The sequence below is a fragment of the Sesamum indicum genome, linkage group LG1 (genome assembly GCF_000512975.1).
Source record: "Sesamum indicum cultivar Zhongzhi No. 13 linkage group LG1, S_indicum_v1.0, whole genome shotgun sequence".
Classification (NCBI taxonomy): Eukaryota; Viridiplantae; Streptophyta; class Magnoliopsida; order Lamiales; family Pedaliaceae; genus Sesamum; species Sesamum indicum.
Window position 1 is genome coordinate 17081460 of NC_026145.1, and position 19018 is coordinate 17100477.

Sequence of the window (19018 nt, forward strand, 5' to 3'; positions counted from 1 at the left end):
AATGGAGTAGTAGTTAGTTTAAGATTGTCTCCTGAAGTTGAAGTGATACGAAGAAGTAATGGCGAAAATGAAGATCAAACAAACATTTTCAAATCAAACATGTATGATTATTCACATGATCCAACATCCAGCAGATTACCAAGCGATGATGCCATTGCCGGGATGAGGATGCAATAAGATATGCCTTTGGAATAGTCACCATGGATCTCGACCCTAAGCTAAGCTGCTCTCCCTTCAACAACTTTTAGGGGAAAATTCCATCATATGTTATACTTTCTTTCCAGTATATAGAAAACTTGTACACGGCAGAGCATACTTGTGAAGGCAATATGAAGATATTCTTTTGTCCTTAGGGTTCTCTTTTTTCTGTCTTGTGTTGTGTGAGTGTTTGTGGTGGTGCTGTTGGCTAGAACACAGCCCGAAATTGGCAACATCCAGTCATGTTCCTGCCAATGGTCCTTCAACACTGAAGTGAAAGGAAAGAACTAAGGACGAGAGTTCCGTCCAAGCAACTAAGCGGAACAGGTTTGATTCAGCCGCTGCAAAAAATTCGCAACATCTGCATTGGTCCAAGCAGCAACAAAAAAACAAAAAGTAAAATGTTACGCATAGTGTCAAAAAACGTAGTAGCAACAGCTTTATAAATGTTGCATTGGATTGGACACTGACCTGCAAACAACTTAGATCACTTGGTTGAGGAGTCCATATTGGTTAAGATCTAAATACTTACCAAAGACCCCAGAGCTGATTACCACCGTGAAGTTCCATTTAGCTCCACATGCAGACCTCAGAAATGTTTCTTGGTGTTCATAAATAAAGGTCGTAGCTTTCTCCCAAATAACTCGTGTCAAGCAGTCTTTAGGTTCTAAAGCTTTCAAGATACATCAAGCGACCTGTTCATCACCTGTAAGCAAAGTGCAGGGACTGCTTTACCCTGGTATTACCTTGAAACAACCATGAATTCATTATAGACAAATGTATCAAACCTCCATTTTCCCTGATTGTCACACAATGAATACAAGGATACGTCATATATCCAATGCACATTTGTGTATAAGGCATATGTGATCATGAATCTTCTAAATTATAAAAAGAAACATAAGGAAATTGGTTAAGGGGGTTTGTGTAAGTCTTAGTGCAGTTTGTAAGCTACCAATAATGATGTTAAGACCTGGTAAACCATGATTTCAGCAGAGCTTGACAAGTAGCTGCAACAAACCATTTTGAAAATGCACTTCCCAAACTCCAATCACTCCGTATGTTCTGAACCATTAATTTCACCTTGCATAGTAATTATGCATCCGAATCAAAGAGAAAAAAATTTCGATCTCATAACTCAGAAGATTCCTCTAATCGATTCATGTCAAAGCTTGAATATGCTCACACATAAATCGAATAACACCTCGCATTTTTATATCAGAATCCACCAAGATTTATGGCATTTCTAACTCATAATACCATTTGTGAGAGCAGAAGTGAACCAAAGTTTAATTTCAGACCTCATTACATTTTTAACTAGCATGTCCCAGAATCGGCTATTATTCTCTAGCCGGAGCTTAATCATAGAGAAAGTTGTGGGTGAAAGTTTGAACATTTTCCTGATATTTTTAATGAAAGAGAACACTAAGAGCACATTACCAAATACCGATGTTGTCATGCATTTATTATGTTATGACTCAAAATTCGATTCACAAGGGGCAGAACCCTAGTTTCTATTACTCTTCACAAATATTATTTCTAAAATAACAGGCGTTGAGGTGCAGCGGATTTTGGGCACGCATGCAAATGACACTGTGCAATTGTTTCATTAATTAAATGATGCAGTCCTAAGACTCACCCACTACCCCTTCAATTCCATGAAATTGAGACTTTTCAGAATCAGACTTTATTCGTAGAGCAGATGTCACACCATTCATTTTACTTGGTACAAATGTTGTTAATATAACAATAAGGTTCCAACAAAATACTACAAAGTCAATAACCGGAGTAAATCAGCATCAAATATTGCTCAACAAAATTGTCCAACTGACCTAAAACAGGCAACAACCAAAATTTTATGAAATCATTAAGTACACAAATAAGGTAATTTTAGTTCTATGTTAACCGTCAGAATTACAGAGAAAGATTGTGCACCATTACTTTCTTTGGGGGACTGAGAGATTGTACCTTATATTTGAAACAAAGCAACGCAGATCAATTCAGAACGTAAAAATGAGTGATGGTACACATTTTCAGACCTATAATGCACAGATTTCGAAAAATTATAAGAAAAACACATAGGCGCTAAGTAACAAAACATCACACATATCCCAGCAATAAATTTATATACTCAAAACCAACACGAAAATGAAATGAAGCTAACATGGAGCAATAATACGGGCTAAAAATCATAACATATCAGAAAATCCAAGTTTAAATTTGAAACTCGTAAGTGGGTCAACACGGAGTCATTTAAAGTATATGCAGGTGCCAAAATGGGCAACTTTACAAAATTATATGGAAGGAAGACAACTAAAGGCCTGTGAGTGATTGTTAGAGCGCTCGGGCTCTATGTAAACAAATGTACAACAGCAAAAGAGATGAACGGTACCAGAAAAACTCAGAATTAAGTTAGAGTGGGTCGGTTCATAGAGATGAATGATTTCTAAACAATCTCCCCATGTTGGAATCCACCATCACTATAACCAGCTCCAGGGTCCAGTCCACAAGGAGGGTCAAACCACCTTGGGTTTTCAGGATAGAAGCCATCCATTTGTACACTGGCCAGACCAACATCCAGATTAATTGCCTGATCATGCCTTAAGGACTTGGGCGCCTTAGGATTGCTGCAGCCAAGAATGCCCTTTTCGCCAAACCCACCACATTTTAACCACTTCTCTTCTTTACAAGTCTCACCAAGCAGATCCTTCTCATTCTGGTCCTCCATTCTCATCTGATCCCAAGAAGCAACCTCCCCAAGAGTTCTGCCAAAGCTGTCCTCATCATCTTCGATAACATCTGCATCCTTTCCATCCCCATAGATCCTAGCGTGATGATCATCACCCCAATCTGCCAAATCATGTTCCACCACCAACAAATCATCCAGATGCTGCTTCCCTGATAACAATCGAACGGATTTCGAGCCATCATCTGCTACGTTTCTTAGTGTATTCACAATGTCAAAGAGCTCACGTGACACAGAATCCAACAGCTGGGGCGGGATTTTCTGAACCCTACCCTCAAGCAACCCCAATTCATTCCTCAATTCCTGCAGCTGCTTTAGAACTGAATGCTGTAATTGTCCAGTATCCTTCCCCAAGAACCCAAAATTGTCATTTTCCCCTTCCTCAGCCATGCCATTGAGTGTCTCATGATCCATCAAAAATCCCCCCTTATGCCCAACGATTCGGTGCATAATCCTTGCATTGCCATCCAATGGCCCTGGCTCATGTCCTGAGTGCAACGCGTACAGCTTAAAGACAGCTGTGCCCTCTTCCTCGTAGACAAATGTCTTGTCCTTCTCATTATAGTTTGATATTGGAACTATCGCCCTTATACGAAACCCACACCCACACCGCTTTGACGTGTATGGTTCTCTTTTCAAAATCCGTGATTTTTTTGAGACTGGCTCGCCAGCCCTGTGGCACGCATAATCCTTAACCTCAGCCATAACTGGTTTGTACCTAATATACTTCTGCCGTATACACAACACGACCTTATGCTTTGCAGCCAACTGTTGCAACTTAACGGGCACTTCCTTGGCAGGCACTTCAAAAGACTCTGTATACTCAAACCTACGCCTCTTAGACCTGGGCGCACACCCAGAAGACTCGTCTGAGCACACTGGGCAGGCAGCAACACAAGTCCTAATATAGCTTTCAGGAGTGCCATAAAATTTGGTGCCTACAGTCCACACCTGCTTAATTTTGTCTATAGTTTCTTTCAATCCTAGGTGTTTAAAATCCGCATCACCGTGAAATGACATGACTATGTCCTGCCACTGATCAACGTGCGAGACAAATTGATTGGAATTGTTCTTGAAACAAAGAAAATGACTCTGATTACCGGTGATAGTGGCAGCGGGTTCCGCCGCGTGTACGGTAAGCTTGTCCTGGATGCGCTTCCAGGCCGTCAAATATGCAGTATCCTCATTGCGATCCTTCCACACTGACCGCCAGCTGGAGAGCACCGGCGGGGGAGTGGCGGCGCGTATCTCCTCCGGCGTCGCTAACCGGCCTTCAACTAAGCATTGAGTCATTAGGGCATGGGATTCCTTATTGAAGGTGTAGAATTGGGCGGAAATGTGGGGCTCTGGGCTAACATGCATCGAGGGGCGCTGAATTGGCCTCTTGTTATGGGCGACGAAGGGAGGATTCGGCAAATTAGGGTTTAGAGAGGGCACCCCGTCACTGGACGGGGGATGTGGGACTTCGGCGTCCGACGAGGTGTGGCTGACGTCATCGTCGTCGTCGCCGTCGTGGTGGAAGAGGTCGATTTCGGGGAGGGAGAAGGCGTCATCGTCAATGGAGGGGTGGGGGCCCATAAACTGTTGATGGTGCAGAGGAGGGGGGCCGAGATGGTGGAGTATAGCCTCCTCGATTTTGCTGGGATTCATTAGAATCAAAGAATTTCAGAGAAGCGGCACCAGCATGAGCTCCGCGTAGAAGTTTATCTGTGGAAGTTCTGTGGTCATTGGTTCTGACATAGAAGGAGAGTGTAAGCGTTCTCTCTATCTCTCTCTCTCTCTAAATTCTTTCTGATTAGCATATACGCATGAATTAAGGAAGTGAGTAATTGATTAAGTTGGAGAAAGGGTTGAAACTAGAAATTGGGGATTTTGGCGGAAACCGGAAAGGGTTAGCGATAGTGAGTGAGAAGGGGGGTGGAGCTGGAGGTGTTGACTCATGTCGCACATGCACAACACAAACACAACTCTCTGTTTGAATTTCGCACTCGCAGTTTGGTTTTGTTTCGTGCCATGGATCCACATCCACGCACTGCTGTTAATTCTTCTTTTTAAATCCTCCCACCAGTTTATAAAATATACTTCTTTTATATTTTTAATATATTATATTAAAAAGGAAAAAAGAAAAATAATTGATTATTTTATATAAATCTAGAATATTAAATAAATAATATATATATCAAACGTCATTTGTGAATGTTCAATAACTTTCCATTTTTTCCTACTAGCCGTTATGGTACGTCATTTCTACGTGCATATAATAAATAATCTTTTACGCTTTAAAGTATATTATAAATAAGCGTAAAATATATAAACAAGTACATTAGATTAATTAAAAAAAAGTAAAAAATATTTATCAATTAATGTAAATTTTGAAAAGTTCAATAAGTTAGTTATTTCATATGAAGGGTATTTTTTATTTTACAAAAAATTGATGCGGTGGTGTCACTAACTGCCATTTGTGAGTGTGAGATGACTTTTCTTTTTATACTAGTCGTTATGACACGCTGTCTCTATATGCATATAATAAATAATATTTTACGTTTTGAGATACATTATAGAAAAAAAAAATCATACATTATATTTCCAAAAAAAAAAAAGAAAGAAAGAGAGCAACAAAGGAAAAAAAGAAAAACAACTTAGGGATATTATTAGTAGAACAATTAAATTGGTATTGTGGTGTCATAACAGTCGTTTTATAGATTAGTATAGAGGATTATTATAATATTTCTTCATTAATAAGAGATGGATTATGTTAGAGTTAAAGCGGGCTTGATTCCATGAAACGCATTGGGCTACAATCTACAATAGCAGCATCATTATGGATGTTAGTTCCCAAAAGCCCAAGCCCATATTTTATGGCCCAGCAAACACACTCTTCGGCCCATCATAATCAAATGTCTATTAACCTCACCCCAGTTTTTTCTAGAAATTTAATTATACCTCAAAATTCGGAATTATTGCACTGCACATACAAAAACATTTATCGAAATCGAAACTTGTCGGAGCGAAATTTGTTGTTGTTTGTCGTCCAAATATGTTAATTATCTTCTAGATTTTATTTTTGATTCAATATTTTTTAAGTGAAGTTATTTCAAGAATCAAGGGAGCAAGTCTTCATTTTCTCTAACTATTCACTGATTGCGTTCAATATTTTTAAATTTTTTGCATATTATTTGTTAGGCAATATTTTGTTACTGCCAACGTTGAGGCTTGCTAAATTTGTAAAGAATGACAAAAATTCTAATTCAGATTACACCAGAAACCACGTTATTTCCACGACAAGATACAAACATTTATAGTACTAATCCTTAAAACCCAAAAGGTCAGAACGGCACTACAGATTACAAGTTCCTCAACACAGTCACCAGTGCTTTTCACTGTGAAGTTGGAGGCCTGAATCTAACCCCTGGAAAATACCTGGAAACATATTCCCTGGCCAGAGACTGGAGATCGCCAATATCTTCCACTTCTTGATCGACTGCGTTACAAAAACTAACCATCTCCGGAGATGTTTCCTCAGACTGGGAGGGATCGAAGATGCCCGTTTGCAGACAACTAGAGTTGCCCGCAAGCTCTGAGGAGGTCCGAATGTTGGGTGAGGAAAGACATGGGTGCTGAGGGGGTGGTAATGGCGAACGTTGTAGGGTTGATATACGTGCCTGGATGTACGCCAGTTCGGCCTGGAGATTGACAACCTACGACCATTCAAGAACCACGATCATGAGCGTCCTTACAAGCCAAGAGTTAGGCTTTTCTTCTCTTTGAGATAAGATTATCCGGTATGCTAATGGTTAAAACTCATGCCTCCTAGCTAATATATAAGGATCAAATCAGCACTAGACCTTCTAAGGTTCTTACAATAACATACTCTCAGTTCAATCTGGTTGAATTCAAGTGATTACAATTCCTCGTGTGACAAATATAATATTACTTATTACATTATAAATAATCACAATATGTAATGAAACTCAAAGTTGGATAAGAAATTTTCTAAACCACAAGGCATAATAATAGTGAAACCCCACCAGCCCACCTAATTAAAGCTAGCAACATGGATAATTTATGTTTGAAAATGTTCAATAATTGACGACAGCGTACATTATTCTATTGCAACTCAGTAACTATTCCCTAGAGATGAGCGGATTCAAGAAACAATATTTTAGTGGAAAAAGGCATACAAGTCAAAGATATTACATCATATAAGACCCAGAAAACTCGGTTAAATCTTTATATGGTCTATGTAAATGCATCAAAGTGGACAAGATTGGAAATTAGAACATGCAAGTCATCCTCATCAATTACAGACAAAAGCATCTATATATGAGGTAATTATTAAGAAAACTCAACTAGGGTAATAATATTAGTCAAGGCATACACTACATATATACCCTAATTATAAGTTCTTATACGTATATGTATGAATGATGGCAAAATTTTGAGAATAAGAATATATAGAAATATTTTATTTCAAATCGAATTTGATCGGATCTGAATTACATATATGTCAAGTATTATATATTTGTTGTGTAATTATAGCATAATTTCAAAAAAAATAACCAATCACATTATTATATCACTCCTATTTTACCAACAAACAATTTTTGGAATATATATTACCATAAGCAAATAAGTAGAGAAGAGTATATATATATATAGATAGAACTGTTGTAATAATATATATACATATATATACCTGTTGTTGGAGAGTGAAAATGTGGGCAACACAGCCATAAACGGGGTCTCTAACCCTAGCAAGTGCCTCATAACAGAGGGTGATGACGGCGTCGAGGCGGCGGTGCGGCGGAATTCTGAGCAGCAACTTGGAGGCGTTGCTAGCACCGAACACCCTGTGCACGGCGGCGAAGTGGGCGGTGCCTTGGTCGGAGTCGAAGTAGGGTGCAAAAATGCAACCCCTAACGCACTTCCTTCGAAGGAACTTGCAGGCACCACAAGGCCCTGCAGCGCCGCCGTTGCTCATTGTTGTAGTAATTAGAAGAAGGTGTGTCGTTGTTGGTGTTTGGTCTGTGGAGGGCAAAGAAAAGAAAAGATGATGGTTTTTATTTAGAGAAAAAGGGGTCTGTTTGTTGCTATTTTGCTGTTTGTTGTGTGAGTTCAAGTACGGACACATATTATTTTTGTGTAATTAATAAATGGACCAAGCTTTTTTTGGTGGTGGGTCTGTATTAATTCACATATATATATATATAGTCTGTGCAGAGTGAAATTAAATCGGATTTTAATTTATATATAATAATGTGGATGAATATTAACTCATTCCCAATCATAGAAATGAGGAAGAAATTATCATACAATAACAAATATTATCGAATTTCATTTGTTATTCTCATCTTAGAACTATCTCTAAACGAATTTCATCCTAATAAATTAAAAGCATTATTATTATTATTCTCGGAATAAACTTATAACTTATAGAATTTTATGATCTATCATTAAACCACGTAAAATCTTCATTTATATATATATATATATTCTGTTTGATTTTTTTAAAATTTTTTACGTACATTAAAAATTATGTTATAATTTCTGAATACTATTATTTTGAGGAAAAGATGAAAAAGTTTAATTAGAAAATAGATATATATAAAGCAATGATTTATGATGGAGAGAGAGAGAGAGAGAGATATTAAACAGTGGTGTAGGTGCAAATTAAGATTAAACTTGAAAGCCACGGCAAACGGTAGTGGAGTGGAGAGGAGAGGAGGGGGAGAAAGAATAGGAGGGGGGAGAAGGGAAGGGAGGGGAGATTGCGTGAAGCAAACACACTGCACCCCAATCACACTCACTGTTCATCATCCCATCCCAACAATTCTTTCTTTCAATTCATTCCACGTGCGATCTCCCACGTGGGACAGACATCCCATTCAATCACTGTCAACTCTCAGTAAATCGCTTTTTTCTCTTGTCATTTCCATCACTCACTCACCACACACACATACATATACTCAACCCACCAACACTTACACTGCTCCCCTCCCTATTAAATTTAAACCCTACCTCCTCCACCCTTACCCTTGTCTTTTTTTATTTTTGGAATTTTTCCAATATTAATCATATTAATTTATCAATATCCATTTTGCAATAAATAATTAAATAAACATATGTCGGTACATATATAATCTTTCTTTTTTGAATAGATCACATCACCCATTTCAATTAACAACCAAAACTAATATATCTAATTATAAACATAACATATAAAAAAATTGACTAATAATTAATATTACAGTAGATAAATAATCAATATTCAAAAAATGAGTATCTAATAGTTTAAATATTCAATAGTGTGGTTGAAGTGATAGATTAGAGTTGATTTAAGGAGGTGATGTGAGTGTGATTAAGCAATGATGATATATATATAGAGAGAGAGTTGCCCCTTTTGTCCAATAATGATTGAAAGGGATTTGTGCTTCATTTCATGAACTCACCACTTTGTTCCACACGTGTCTCTCACACATCATACTATAATAATAATAACACTGATTTCTTTTTAAAATATTCCTTTATTTTTCATCAATTAATTATTATAACATTCATAGTAAAAATACATAAAAAAATAAAATGTTTAAAAAAGAAAATGTTTGTTAAGTTATGAAGTGATAGTAATTTATTTTTAATTTTATTTTGTTATGATTGGAGGGAAATAGAAGAGAAATTAATGCAGCGGATAGCTAGTGCAGCTAGACATCTTTTAATATATATATATATATATATTTGAATAAAAAAAAAATCCTAGAGTTGGAAATGAGAAAAAGAATTAGTGAAAGAAGTAGGGGCAGGCAGAGATGAAAGTTGAAGTGATTGCTCATAATTTTTGCTCTGCCCACTCTAATTCTGCAACTCAGATCCTAGGCTTTTGGACCAATCAACCCTACCCCCATCACACTCTCTCTACCTTATCAATTTAAGTTTATGTCTCAATTGTGGAAGCATTTATAGTATGTTGTGAATAATGTAAGAAACTATATATAATCGCTTTGTCTTAATTTAGGGGATTTATTTATACTATCATTATTCATTACTATTTATGTATATAGGAAATAAATAATATAACGTAATATCAGAATTTTTACCAATTATATGTATTGAGTGTTGAAATATGTTATTTTATTTTATTTGTGTAATTTTAGTAGCGGTCAAAATTCTATACGACTGCTAGTTTATTGTTATTATTCCTGGGGGAAAGTGGAACCATCTGGGCTTCTTTCTAATAGGCCCATGGGCCGCAGCCCACACTACAATATTCAGCTTTGAGTCTTCAAAAATCTTAAGTAATAATACTGAGTTTTAAAGTTTTATTGTTAAAGATACGCAATAAATTAATTAAAAGTTGCCGTATGTCGGGGTGACATAAATAAAACACACGCTTTTCTTCACAAAACTCAGCAAATTTATGACCATTGCTTAGTTTTATTTTACATTAATTCCGTCAAATTAGTTTTATAATTCCTAGGTTTTGACCACACGAGTGCACAAAGCTTAGGTCCCATGCACATTTGAATTATATTCGGTTTCATGATAATTCAATTAACAAACCTAATTACACATGTCTCTGCTATATAACTAGCTAATTATAATAAATTATCATCCAACAAATTAATTTCTTAATTAATAAATTAGGGCTAATTAACTTATTGATTGGTTGCTTATATCATAGCAAATGTTTATTTGATAGATTAATTGTCTGAAAATAGGGTTGTATGTATATTAAGTTTGAGTTATTGCTCATTTCTAGATCAATGGCTTCGGATAAATTGTGTTTATGTTGTTCATCATGTCTTCCAATTCAGAGCCTATTAAATAAAATCGAATTTTACATAATATATAGACATATATATGAAAAATAAAGTACAATTTTGGTTCATTCAGTCCCCTCTTTCTTAATATCTTTACATAAATGATTCGAATAAAATCGTAAAAATTAAGAATAAAAATCATGTTTTTGAAATTTAGGGATCCAAAAACGATTTGAACCTGATATATCGGGACTGAAATGTGTAATTTATCAAACTATAAATATAGTTCATAGAAAAATTTATAAATCATGATTTTATTTTTTAATATATAAAATTTTAGTAATAAGCATATACGATATAAAAGAGGAAAAAATTTTATTTTCACTCACAAATAACGGTTACTTATACGCGATACTAATTTTTTATATTATAAAAAATATCTTTATGAATTCTCTGCCATCCCTACTCAAATTCATTTTCTTATCTATATGATTTATAATATCTATCTATACTAATATGAAAATTTCACCCACATTAATTTTTTTATCGATAATATTTTTATATTAATTTTATTTTTGTATTTATTTTAAATATAATGTGTTGATTTATATATTTTATTTTATTATAATATATTTTAAAATATAAATCATTATTTATTACACACATAAAACACGTATCATAATGCTAATAAAAATAAAACGGAAGTTGGAGTGTTAGAGCGGGGTGGTGCAGTACTCCAACACTGTTATCTAGTACCGTAATAAGAGTGTGAGCAAAGGGGGGTTCAACAAGGCAACACGTGTCGGTCAAATGTGGGTCCATCAGTCCATCCTGTCATTGCTTCGGCTTTACACCACACGCTTTTGGACAGCCACCGGACGGCGCGGCGGTGGCGCCGTTACGCACTGTGCCTGAGTTTTCCTCCTACTCTTCCAACGTACCCCAGAACCAGAACACAATTACTACTTCAAATTACTCCCTTCTACTATATATATATATATATACACCTACCTATATATGATTTAATTTTATATATATCCAAATTAATTAAATTTTTATTCTGAAGACAGGCTTTAGAATTACTACTATAAATAATTAATAACACATATAATGACAACTAGTTTAGTGGCAACACAATATTAGGGAAAATGATACTTTTCGTCTTGTAATTTAGGGTTTTTCACTTTTGGTCTCATTGGTTACAGAATTCTCATTTTTTATCCTCTAACTTCTAAAAATTAAAATTTTTGGTCCCATGACACGTTTCCGTTATATATTTAACGGAAAATACCATGTATTTAGCACATGGTTATTAGAGCCTTTACACGTTTGGTTCCATATATTACAGAACTATCACTTTTGGTCTCATAATTTTTCAAAATAACACTTTTTGTCCCATTCATTAAAGGGTCATGTGACATTTTTCATTAAACATCTAAAGAAAAAATATTATGGGATCAAAATTGCTATTTTTTCCAAGTTATTAGACCAAAAATGAAAATTCTATAACCAATACAATAAAAAATAAAAAGGCTCTAAGTTATGGGACCAAAAATACTATTTCCCCCACAATATAGTGATAATAATTATTTGTTGTTACTATATGATCACCTATATATATTTTATTAATTTTCTTTGACGATATTTTTATTTATAATTTTTAATTTATCACTAATTCATATTACTAATAAATAATATTAAAACTCAAACTCTATTGATTGTGATAAAATAATAATTATTGTCACTAAATATATAATATTAGCAATAATATGAAAATTATTACTAGTTTTTTTTTTCATAGTGAAGGACAAATTTATGTATAGTTATTGTCACTAATAATTATATTATGGTCAAATATAAAATACTATCCTTTAATTTTATCTTCACTTGATATATTTTATCACTAATATTATTTTTATTATAGTGATAGTATATGTATTAATTATGTAATCTACGATCACTTTATTATGTATATCAATTAAATAATAATATAATAGTATAAAGGAATAATATGCTTCTCTTTTTTGAAATTCGGTGTAATTATATAGTAATCTTTTTTATTTAAAAAATTATTCCAATATACCTGAGTTTTGTATCACTACAATAAATAGGTCATTCGGTTAGTCAAAATTACTTGAAAAGAAAGATATTTATCCTCAATTGAGTTCTTACTGTCTTATTGCAAGTCAAATAATTTTTTTTGGTGACCGAACTACTCTTATATAGGTGAAAGTATACCTCATCACATGTATTAATTTGTAAAGTTGTATAAAGGTAATTTGATTATAAAAAATATTTATTTAACTTGTATTAAATTAATAATAAATCAATCGGGGTTAATATGAATTTTTATCAATTTTTTTGTCAATATCAACTAATTTGATAAATTTTAAAATTTTAATTAATGTAAAAATTTATTTATTAATAGAAAGTAAAATTATAAAAATAAATATATTTTTTTAATATAAAAAATTTATACGTAGTTATATCATATTTCAAACGAGAAAATTGTAACTTTTTTGTAATATAAATTTAATGAAATTGAAATGGGATGAGAAATACTCATGTGTGATGGAAGTGCATGATTTAACGTGTCAGTGTATTCTGGTGTTACCACATGTGCAATTGAAACATGCAGTCCATTTCATGAAAGGCGAGGGAGGGAGAGAGAGAGAGAGAGAGAGAGAGAGAGTAGTATCCTGCTACAAACAAACGGTGGGTGGAACCCACAGACGCGCTGAGGTTAGCGATGTTCCCCTTCGGTTACAACTGACATCATTGGATTCGACGTGGCACTTTGCACTGTCAAAAGAAATATATGCCACGCCGGCCCTCCATCTCTCTATTTTGACTTTTTGACTTCCATTATTTTTCCATTTCTTTATTTTTATTCCTATGTACAATTTCACCCTCCCATCCAATTTTTGAATTTTGCAACCCCCACCCCCCATTTTTATTTTTATTTTTTATTGTTATTGATAAGCACAATGCTATTGATTCTACAAGGGCATTCATGTAATTATAATTTAAAAATTAATTACTTAACCACCAAGTAATTATGCGTGTATATAATATGTATAGAACTTACGTGATCACGCAACTAAAAACTCAAAATAAAATTTAGGCTTGTCAAATTTTATCCAATGAATATATACATATAATTATTATTCATTAATTCAATAAATATGGCTAGAGATTACAAGCATCAAAGGTAATCGCACGAATCTGATTACGTGTATCTAACTTTTTCTCGATATTATATGAATCTAACTTTTTTCCGGTATACAAGGAGAATGTATTGCTGTCGACTGTGGATTACGAACATAACAAAAGAAATTACGTGAATCTGGTTACCGCACTTTCCTGTGTACCCAAGAAATATATCAGCTTTTTGACTTTACAGACTGTGCGTGAACATAAAAGATATCCACACTAATCAGTTACAAAATCCCGACTTTTCTCTGACATATCCACTATTCTTAATCAAAAACCTTGACGTCATAGACCACCACAATATTTATTGGTCGAGAATTCTGCAACTTTGACCGGATCTCATTGGACGTTAGAACTAGACACCAAGCAATAACTACTTAAATATCGCAGTATTTCTCCAATGTACGGATCCTATTTATTCGTCGGTGCTCTTAAAAGCATGAAATATTAATTTCCCATTTCTAAACATGGTTATATATATGTATATATTAAATATAATGCTAAAAAAAACATTTGTGAAATTTCATTTTTACATAATCACACACACACACACACATATATATATAGCCGTATTTTATATAAACTTCTAAACAATTATTAGTGATTATATGTAATTCCAATTTTATCGTGCAATTAATCAATAATCACTCAATTAATAAACAAATTAAGAAATTTGTCCATTTTAAAATATATAATGTGCATGTAATTATTATAATCGGTATTCCAAATACTTTCCACTTAAGTAAAGTTCGAGAAAGAGAATATTAGCATGCATGCTATAATATTTTTATTTATTTATTGTTTACTTGATAGTGATATTAAAAATATAGCTGGTTAATCTAAATCATACGAAATGACAAATTAATGAATGGTCACTATATTTTCCTATCTCCATTAATTAATAATTCCAATATTTGCTAATAAGTTGGTAAAACTTGCATAATTTCCAAGTTTACAAACTGAAAATGGCTAAAAAGTTGTTAATGATAATTAGGACCTCATTAAACATTTCACATCAATTACTTATTTGAGTATGTTTTTCTAATTTATCTTAACCTCCCATGTATCTTATATAATTATATATATGCCGCAAATTAACCAATTCATTGAATCGAATCTACATAAATAGACTAGACAAATTTAAACCTACCATGGATCAATCATACATTGAGTATAAGCATAAATGATTAATGAAATCTAACAAACCTATGTATATATATATATATTATTTTGAACAATACAATACGTACGTAGTCATATAATAAGTGTGATTGTAATTATATAATTGGTTGAAGTTTGAGAAAACCAATTTTTAGCTAGAATTTTCAATGAATATGACAACTGTTTTTACGATTCTGTCTTAATAAATTTGTTTTTCCCTTCTAAGAAAAATATGGGATTGTGGGGCAATAATGTACTTTCGATTAGTATAAACAAAGGGAATAATGATGAGGTAAAGCAAGGGCTTTCCATGAGCATCAGAAAGTGAAATGGAAGATGGCATTTTTTGGCCTCCACGCAGCTTAAAACACGCAGTAAGGCCAAAATCATACAGTCTAGAAACTCTGCTTTTGTCTCTAACCCACTACTCTCACTGAATTTGTATGTACATACATATATACATATACATTTGTGTGTCTGAAAAGACAAAGTGATCGAGAAGAAAATAAAAAAAGGAGAGACCGAAACATGGGTTTTGTTGGGCTAAATTCACGAGATAAATTTTAAGGCAGGTGGCTTATCGCATGTTTGCTTCACGCAAGCAACTAATGGGGTTTGCTTCATCGCGTGGCTTCAAAGTCTTCATTTTGTGTTTAAAAACCCACCCCCCCACCCCCCCAAGAAAAAGAAAAAATCCCAAGAAAAACAACAAATACCACCAAACCCTAAAGCCCAGAAATATTTAAAAAGATAAATTACTTTTTATTCTCTATAATTCTTCTCTCTTTATTTTCCGCTACTGCTCTCTCTCTACAGCACAAGCCCTTTTCAAGAAAACCCTTATTATTATGTAGTTTTCTCTCTGTTCATGATCACTCCCCTTGATCAGCAGTTATAGAATTCGGATTGTGGATATACATATATATATATAGGATTATGAGTACTACTGCTAAAGTGGGTGGCAGCAGCACGGCGGCCGGAGGTGGAGGAAGCAGCAGTGGGAGCGGTGGCGGTGGCGGTGGTGGAGGAGGTGGTGGGGGGCCATGTGGAGCATGCAAGTTCTTGAGGAGGAAGTGTGTGGCTGGCTGCATATTCGCGCCGTATTTCGACTCGGAGCAAGGTGCGGCGCATTTCGCGGCAGTGCACAAGGTGTTTGGAGCCAGCAATGTGTCGAAACTCCTCCACCACATCCCGGTCCAGAAGCGGCTCGACGCGGTGGTCACCATTTGTTACGAGGCTCAGTCCCGCCTCAGAGACCCCATCTACGGCTGTGTGGCTCACATATTTGCTCTTCAACAGCAGGTAATTAATATATATGTATTAATTCAAACCTCACACACATACACACACTGTTTGATAACTGACAATGTATTTTGAAGATTGATACAACTTAAAAGTTTTCTGAATACAAGTGGGATTTGGACATTCTTGTCCACATACCATGAATCCTTAAAGATCTGTCTTTTCAGAGTTGGTGTACTAAAGCTAATTCTCTGTTTGCTTCATCTTTTATAAATTAATCCTCTTCCCATCTCATGAGTTTCTCAACTTTCTTACAACTCAAAAATATTCCTCAAAGTTTTTGAGCCTATCTGATTGATCAACATGCATGCTCAAATCCCTGGTCCAAAAGTCGAAAACATTCCTTTTCAGTTCTTATTAACATTTAAAAAAAAAAAAAAAAACTGTTTTCCTGATCTGAACCAGATTTCTTGTCAGTATTCTAAGTAACAAAACATCGGAAGCTCCAAAGAATACTGAATTGGGATCTGTTCTTATCTCTTTTCAGATAGAATTCTTACTCAGTTTTGAGTAGTTGGCATACTTTTTGCTTTAAGTTCCATCAAATTTTCATTTTCTTGTTTTTTTATTAGTATTACAAAAATACTATTCATGACTCAGCGAGTTTTGACAAAACGAACATTTTCGAACTGTTAATTAATATTTCTCTTATTAATAATTAAAAAATATATTTTGACTTAATAATTTTTTAATTAATTTGAACAATAAAAATGAAGAAGAGTAGTACGTACTATTTGAAAAGACAATGGGGAATTAAGGGTGGAGGTGGAGCATGAGATGTGTTGTAATTTGGGGGAACAGTTATATGGTTTACTGAAATCAAGAAACCTGATTCTGACTCATTAACTTATGATGATGTGCTTGATCGGAGTTTCCTCCTCAAAATATATATATATATAGACTGTGTCCGTGTCTGTGTGTGCTTCTGTGCCTGCTTTCAAAAATTATTAAAATTTTGCTGTTATTAAGGAATTGGTCGCTCATTTCTATATGCAACGCGAGAGAGAAATTGGAATGGGTTCAAAAAGTTGCAGGTCTTTTGGTCCTATTGTTCCAATTCTATCTTATCATATTTAATTAGTTTCTTTTTCATTTCTTGTTTTTTCATGTCCAAATTTATATATTTTTTAATTAAAATTTTATGTATTTGTTATAACACTCATAGTACGTATATCCCTGTATGTATTTAGGAATGGGTATATCTAAGGATACGTATTAGTAAAAAGATTTTATTACAAATTATGTTGCATTATTTTTTTTATTTTTTTAAACATACAAAAAATATAAATTTTATATATTTAAAAGTATAATATATATATATATATATATTGTATAGTCAAATTATATTTTTAGTCCAGTAACCATAGATTGTTAGCACTTTTGGTCTTATAATTTACTAAATTTACACATGTAGCTCTTTTTTTTTTTTAAACGAATTTAGTTCTCAATGCTCACATTTGGTCATTTTCTATCAAAATTAATTAGTTCTGTGTTGACAATTTTAGTCCCTTCATATTTGAATAGAATTTTTTTTTTCTTCTTTTTTGAACTATAGGTTGTTAGCACCAAAATTATGAACATACGATTAAGTTTTGACAAAAAAAAAAGACCGAATGTAAGATGTTTAGAATTAAATTTGTCAAAGAAAATTACTAAAAGTGTAAATAGAATAAAATATGATAATGACCTATAATTACTGAACCGAAAATGTAATTTTGCCTATATATATTATATGAAACGTTAATTTATAATAAAAGATTCAGATTTATTCTATATTTTTTAAATAAAAAAAATGGAATCACGAAAACAAGTATTTAAATTTTAATCATGAATATTGACATATTTTTGGGTTTTGGTTCCCGTTACTTACCTGAATATACTTAGTCAAATCCCAACGTTATTTATAATAATAACCGATGATTAGATCAGATCTATCATGGTATTCCAAATAATCTTTACAGCAAATTCTGTCTGAATCTCCCCCTTCAGTTGCTTTCACCAGAAGCCAAGACTATGAACAACTAGTCCTTATCAACCCGATTTGCTTCTTTAGACAAGTTACTCCCCAATTTCAAACTTGCAGACAATTTCTTCCAAATCATTAATTCTTTTATTTGATTTTAAGATAACCTCTAGAAAAATCGAATTTCGTTGGATTGATTTTTTTTTTTATACTTTTATTGCGTTTGATATTTACATACTATATTTATAATTTTTTTTAAATAAAATAAATGGTTGTATTTTATATATGTATTGTTGTGTATATATTAAGTAAATAGTAGAAAATACAATATGATTTGTAATAGAAAATTGAATTCAGATATCTGGACATAATTTTATGAGCAATATTACATTTGTTCCATTCATTACAATTCAACTATTTCTAGTATTATTAGACGTTTTCTCGTTTCTTGATGAAACCCTAGTCCAAATTGATTAAAGAACCCTAAATTCCGACCTTCTTAATTCTTTTTTTCCATACACAATTATTATTACAACTCCCGTACTTTTAGTGTTATTTGTTGCATAATTTGCAGGTGGTGAATCTGCAAACAGAACTCTCCTACTTACAAGCCCACCTCGCGGCTCTGGAGCTTCCAACTCCGCCACCAGCAACGCCGCAGCACCAGCCGCAGCCGCC

The 19018-nt window shown here is 33.7% G+C and overlaps 3 protein-coding genes across 4 annotated transcripts in view; 1 reads left to right on the top strand and 2 right to left on the bottom strand.

The window, feature by feature from the left end:
• LOC105171418 lies at window positions 57–4952 on the bottom strand. 2 transcript variants are annotated; one of them, XM_020695040.1, is made up of 4 exons: window positions 2591–4952; window positions 2167–2237; window positions 670–904; window positions 57–559 (listed from the first exon to the last, which is right to left on the bottom strand). In XM_020695040.1, exon 1 carries the CDS (start codon window positions 4592–4594, stop codon window positions 2645–2647), a length of 1950 nt encoding a protein of 649 aa, XP_020550699.1. In that variant the 5' UTR covers window positions 4595–4952; the 3' UTR covers window positions 57–559; window positions 670–904; window positions 2167–2237; window positions 2591–2644. The 2 variants fall into 2 exon arrangements, with proteins under 2 accessions (XP_020550699.1, XP_011090838.1); XM_011092536.2 differs by lacking the exon at window positions 2167–2237.
• LOC105171434 (LOB domain-containing protein 19) lies at window positions 6172–8086 on the bottom strand. Its single transcript, XM_011092554.2, has 2 exons — window positions 7641–8086; window positions 6172–6642 (listed from the first exon to the last, which is right to left on the bottom strand). The coding sequence occupies exons 1-2, from the start codon at window positions 8073–8075 to the stop codon at window positions 6322–6324; spliced, it is 756 nt and encodes a 251-aa protein (XP_011090856.2). The 5' UTR covers window positions 8076–8086; the 3' UTR covers window positions 6172–6321.
• Window positions 15803–19018, top strand: part of LOC105174234 (LOB domain-containing protein 18) — a 3894-nt gene continuing 678 nt past the window's right edge. Inside the window, exons 1-2 of the mRNA XM_011096267.2 lie at window positions 15803–16377; window positions 18915–19015. Coding sequence (XP_011094569.1) covers window positions 16012–16377; window positions 18915–19015 — 467 coding nt within the window. The 5' untranslated portion in view covers window positions 15803–16011. The remainder of the gene's footprint in view (window positions 16378–18914; window positions 19016–19018) is intronic.

Excerpts from the sequence above, each read along its gene's own strand:
- LOC105171418 (XM_011092536.2), bottom strand. The coding sequence starts at position 4,594 with ATGAATCCCAGCAAAATCGAGGAGGCTATACTCCACCATCTCGGCCCC.
- LOC105171434 (XM_011092554.2), bottom strand. The coding sequence starts at position 8,075 with ATGTGTCCGTACTTGAACTCACACAACAAACAGCAAAATAGCAACAAA. Across the intron at positions 6,643-7,640 it reads TTTTCACTCTCCAACAACAG|GTTGTCAATCTCCAGGCCGA; the intron begins GTATATATATGT and ends GAATGGTCGTAG.